The sequence below is a fragment of the Chrysochloris asiatica genome, unplaced genomic scaffold (genome assembly GCF_000296735.1).
Source record: "Chrysochloris asiatica unplaced genomic scaffold, ChrAsi1.0 scaffold00557, whole genome shotgun sequence".
In the NCBI taxonomy this organism is placed as follows: Eukaryota; Metazoa; Chordata; class Mammalia; order Afrosoricida; family Chrysochloridae; genus Chrysochloris; species Chrysochloris asiatica.
The window spans coordinates 458,508-463,430 of record NW_006409075.1 but is presented as its reverse complement, the minus strand read 5'-3'; the positions used below and the strand labels follow the sequence as shown (position 1 = coordinate 463,430).

General features: G+C 40.2%; 1 protein-coding gene across 1 annotated transcript in view; it reads left to right on the top strand.

Annotated features, from left to right (window-relative positions):
• The first annotated feature begins 929 nt into the window (after positions 1–929).
• The window catches only part of DUSP11 (dual specificity phosphatase 11 (RNA/RNP complex 1-interacting)), a 55,889-nt gene continuing 51,895 nt past the window's right edge, over positions 930–4,923 (top strand). The window contains exons 1-2 of the mRNA XM_006877700.1: positions 930–1,093; positions 2,693–2,768. Coding sequence (XP_006877762.1) covers positions 987–1,093; positions 2,693–2,768 — 183 coding nt within the window. The 5' untranslated portion in view covers positions 930–986. The remainder of the gene's footprint in view (positions 1,094–2,692; positions 2,769–4,923) is intronic.

The window sequence follows — 4,923 nt, the reverse complement described above, 5'->3', positions numbered from 1 at the left end:
CTTCTCCTCCTAGTAAGTCTTTAATCCACTTCTCTAACCTTTCCTCTAAACCTCAGGGTCCCAGGATTATCTTCTGTGTCTGTTTCATTTGCTCTCCTGTATCCTTGTTGTAGGAGTCCTGGTGTGACACTGCAGGATAAGCACTGGACTACTAACTGCAAGGTTGTCCCTTCTAACCTACTAGCTACTCCTCAGAAACACTATTCAGGATTGCTATGAGTCAGAACATACTCAGTGGTACTTAACAACAATCTTCATTGTTAAGAGGGTCTGTTTAGCGCATCTGCCTGGTCTGCCACCTTGCCACCTCAATTTGGGATTGCTTAGATAAACTATGGTACTTTTAACTATGATAATTAAGATCATGGAATATTTTGCACCCATAAAAATCGAATGGGAAAATCATTGCTCAAGGCATATTGTAGAAAGTGTACCGTATGTCACTTTATGTGTAAAAATAGGTCATATATGTTGTTTTGTTAGGTGCCATCGAGTCGGTTTCGACTCATAACAACTCTTTGCACAACAGAACGAAGGTGAAAACTAGTACATAATAAATACACAATAAATGTGAATGTAAGCACTTGGAAATAATTGAAAGAAAAGAAATTGGGGGCAGTGGGATTTAACTTTTCACTCCGTGTCTTTCACTACTTGAATTCTAAAACATACGAAGTTTGTGGAAAACTTCCATTATCTTTTAATTTTTTCACGAACTTTTGCATGCCTATAGAAATCCCTTCGTACGTACGGAAACTCAGTCGCCGCCTAAGAAGAGCGCCGTGGCCAGCAAAGCCTTGTTTACTAATTAATCAAGCTTTTTTGGAAGCCGGCGTGATGACGTTGGCACGACGGGCCCTGGCGCATGCGCAGCAGGAACTGTCTGCCTTGAAGCTTCCGGTTCAGGATCTCGTTCTTGCTCGGACGGCGCGGTTCTGGCGTTTCGGGCACTTTTGGCGTTGGGTGGGCGGCACCTTGGGGAGCACATGAGCCACTGGCATCATGGTCGCAGCGACTGGGGACGAGGACGGAGACTCGTCTTTTCTGGACATTCCTCAAACAAGAGGAAGGGCAAAAACCACATCCCGGAAAGGTAAAAATGCCTGGAAGCTGGGCTTGGTCCTTCCGGCGCGCAACTTCTGGAGCTGGGCTTCCTCTCAGTGGTCGCGCCGCTTTGTAAGAAGCACTGAGCCCCTCGGCTGCTCAGTAGCTGAAAGGGACAATGTCTGTGATGTTCTTTGATTTCTCCCCATTCTTTTAAAAGCCCGACTGTAGCCACAGCCACTCGGTTAAAATACGAAAGGACTACAGTCCTTTTTTGCCAAAATGGGGTCCCCTCAATTTCTTAGATTTTGTATTTGGGCACAGAAAATGTAATAACTAAGGTTAAGTGAAAGAGCACCCCAATACTGCCCCCCAGGTTTTCTACCGAAAGTTAGTTTGTATTGTCGTCAGGAGTCACAGAGGGTGAGCTGTTGTTCTGTAACAGGCCTCCTCTGAGAGATCTTCCTCAGTGCATTCAAATGGTTAATTTGGAGACTTTGCTCATATGTGCAGTGTACTCTTTTCCACTCCTAGAGACGTACCTCTCCCCCGTCTCATATCTCACTTAGTTAACCCTTTTATTGTCTTCCTGAAATTCACTGAAATCTGTTGACTCCTCTCTCCCTGGACACATCAGCACCCTAGGTGCCTGAGCTATTTATTGCTGTGGTGTCCAAACTAGTGTTCATATGCAAACTCTTGGTTTCTTCCAACTCATTTGTCACATAAGAGCCCAAGAAATCTTTATAATAGGTTAGTTAGAATACTGTTCATAATCGGCTTACCATTTTTAAAAGAAGACCCTTTACCGTGTCCTGTAACAAGGCTCTGTGTGTTCTAGGATGCTCTCTACTTATCTAGCCTATCTGTGCTACTTAAACTTTCTATACTTCCGTTATATTGTTGGGGGTGGGATTGTACCTGTTGTGCTCTATTCTTGAAATGCTCTTGTATCTCACCCTCTAACTTTGCTTGTTGTTGGTGTTCAGTGCTGTTGAGTCGATTCCAACTCATAGTGAACCCAGTATAGGGTTTCCGAGGAGCCACTGGTGGGCTTGAACCACCGACCTTGCGGTTAGAAGTCCAGTGCCTATCCTAGAATGCCACACCAGGACTCCTAATTAATTCTAATTAATCTTGCAGAAGTCAGTTCAAATTTTTCTTCTCATGGTGTTTCCTAGCATTAAGTTCACAGACCCTTTTCTATGTGGTTTTCTTTTAAAATATGAACTTGAAGCTCTCTACTGATTGTATTTGTTGGCATCAGACCTATGTGGACTAAAAATAAACTGTGGAGTGTAAGAATTGAACATAAACTATTCAGCCAGCATGTATGTGTTGACATTTTCATGTTCGGTACTAGGCTAAGTTTTATCAGGGATGGAGAAGTTCTCACCTGCTCTGGTTTTAGAAATGCCTTATTTGTGAAGACTTTCAACTGTTTTTGTTGCCTTGTATATATTTGTTTTTAAGATAGAGAAACAGAAAGAAGGGAAGGATAGGCTGTTATACTGAGGTTGAAAAATTCTAAGCCAAGGGAAGAGTGGGCGTACCGTGTGGGCTGTGATTTCCACTTTTAAGGAGCTTTTGTTCTATGCAGGGATCAAGGCTAACTTACAATTTGTCTAACTTAAAGTGCATCTATTAGGTGGAAAGACTACTGCCCAGTTGGCCAGAGAATGCCTGGGACTCGTTTCATTGCTTTCAAAGTTCCTTTGAGAAAGGTAAGCACAAGTTAATTTGATATTCTTTAAGCAATTGAGTTCACTGTATGGAACCTTAGGTCTATTCTCCCACACTTTGTTTTCCTTTTAGCAAGTACTCTGAGATGCCCGCTTTACTATCCCAAAATGTAATGCACTGGTAAGACTACTTCCATGCATAATTTTAAAAGAAAAATCAATGTAATGCCTTAAATATATAATTACTTATTGTTGTTGTTAAGTGCTGTTAAGTTGGTTCTGATCCATAGTGACCCTTTTTAGGATTCCCAAGGATTTGTGAGCTAGAACTGCCAAAATTGAGGTTCAAACTGACTTTGCAGTCCAACGCATTAACCCACAGTGCCACACCAGGACTTCATAAGTATATATAAAATATTCCATAAGTATATATAAAATAGATAAAAGTTTTATATATAAAAATATGTAGAGAATAAATTAAGGTAATTTATAATTCAGTATATAAATTTGTGGACATAAAGAAATAGTTCCTTGTTTGCACCATGAATACAAGAGCTATAAATCCAGACCCTATAAGTTGATTTTCATAATAGTGAATGTCATTACCATAATGATTCGAAAAAGCTTTTGATAAATTTTCAAATAAAAAGTCTTTACGTGATTGACAGGTTCATTAAAACTGTAAAAAAAATATAATTTGTATTGTTAAATGGGGTTAGATTCTAAGGCTTCGATAAGTATAAACCTATTTTTCACCAATATGAATGATGGACTAGACATTTTCAGAATGTGGAACATATTTCATTTTCTAGGACTGGTCTGAATTTGGCAGGACATCTAGCATCCATAGGTCCATTACTAAATGCCAGTAACATCCTTTCCTTCCCATTGTCACAGCCAAAAAAAAACAAAACAAAAATGATGCCTGGTTAGCAAAACCAGGATTTCAGTGAACTAACTCTGAAGATTGTGATTTTGTTTGAATTAGGAAAGGTTGTGGGGAAAGCATTAGCACCTATAACAGATGAGATTAAGATGAATCTTCTAGATTCCATGTCTCATTAAACTTGCCCAGCATAACATGGATTTGTATCAGGAAAAGCCCACTTTGAATGTATTGGGCATGGTATCTTTTTCAACTATCTTAATCAGAAGTCCTGGTGTGCTGCTAAAGGATAAATAGTCGAGTGCAAGTTCAGTTTGAACTGCCAGGTTGGCTGTTCAAACTCACCTACCGCTCCTCAGAAACCCTCTGCAGGGTGACTTGTGAGTCGGAACTGACTCGATGGCACTTAACAACAGCATTAACTCGTGGGTGTCTCTATACTTAAAAATGAGTCATTTCACTTAATGAACTTACAGTTCTCATTCACATTCACACCCATCAACATGAAGCATAGTGTTTGACATATCATTAATACTTAACAAGTCTTTGTTAAGTAAATCAATTGTCTACCTTCCCTAACTCTTCAGGTCCCTACTCTCTGGCCTTCATAGTGGGTTCTTGTACTTTCAGAAGGGCCCCGCTCAGCCCCTTGCCTGAACGTATGTGAATGAGAGGAGAGAAACCAGGAACACTCTTCAGTCTCTTTTCCACCACAAATCTTTTCTCTGTCGTAAGTGCTGTCAGTTCTAACTCATAGGGACTTTATATAGTGTTTCCAAGGAGTGACTGGTGGGTTTGAACCACAAACCTGTCAGTTAGCAGTCCAGTGCTTATCCTACAACACCATCCCAGGACCCCAACTTTCCTGTATGGTGTCATTATTAAAGTCCTCTTCTAATTTCATATTCTTAAAGTTACTTTATCTAGTGTCTTTAAGGTACCTGTTATGATTGAATTGTGTCCTTACAAAATGTGTGCTGGAATCCTAATCTTTGAATGTCATCCCATTTGGAACTCTGGTTTTCTTTGTTATGTTCATGAGGTCATTACCACTGCAGGGTGTGCCCTAAATCTAATCATTCTTGAATTATAAAAAGAACAGATTAGACTCCTAAGAAAGCCAGTGTGGAGGAAGACAGATTGTCTAATGACAAAAACAGCAGAGAGATTTACAAGCCCAGTAACTCCAAGGAACGGGGGCTCCTAAAGACTGAAATAGACAAAGAAATGACCTCCCTAGAACCACTCACTGAATTCACACTTTTTAGTCTCCTGACCTGTGAGAAAATAAATTTACTTTTTTTTTTTTTT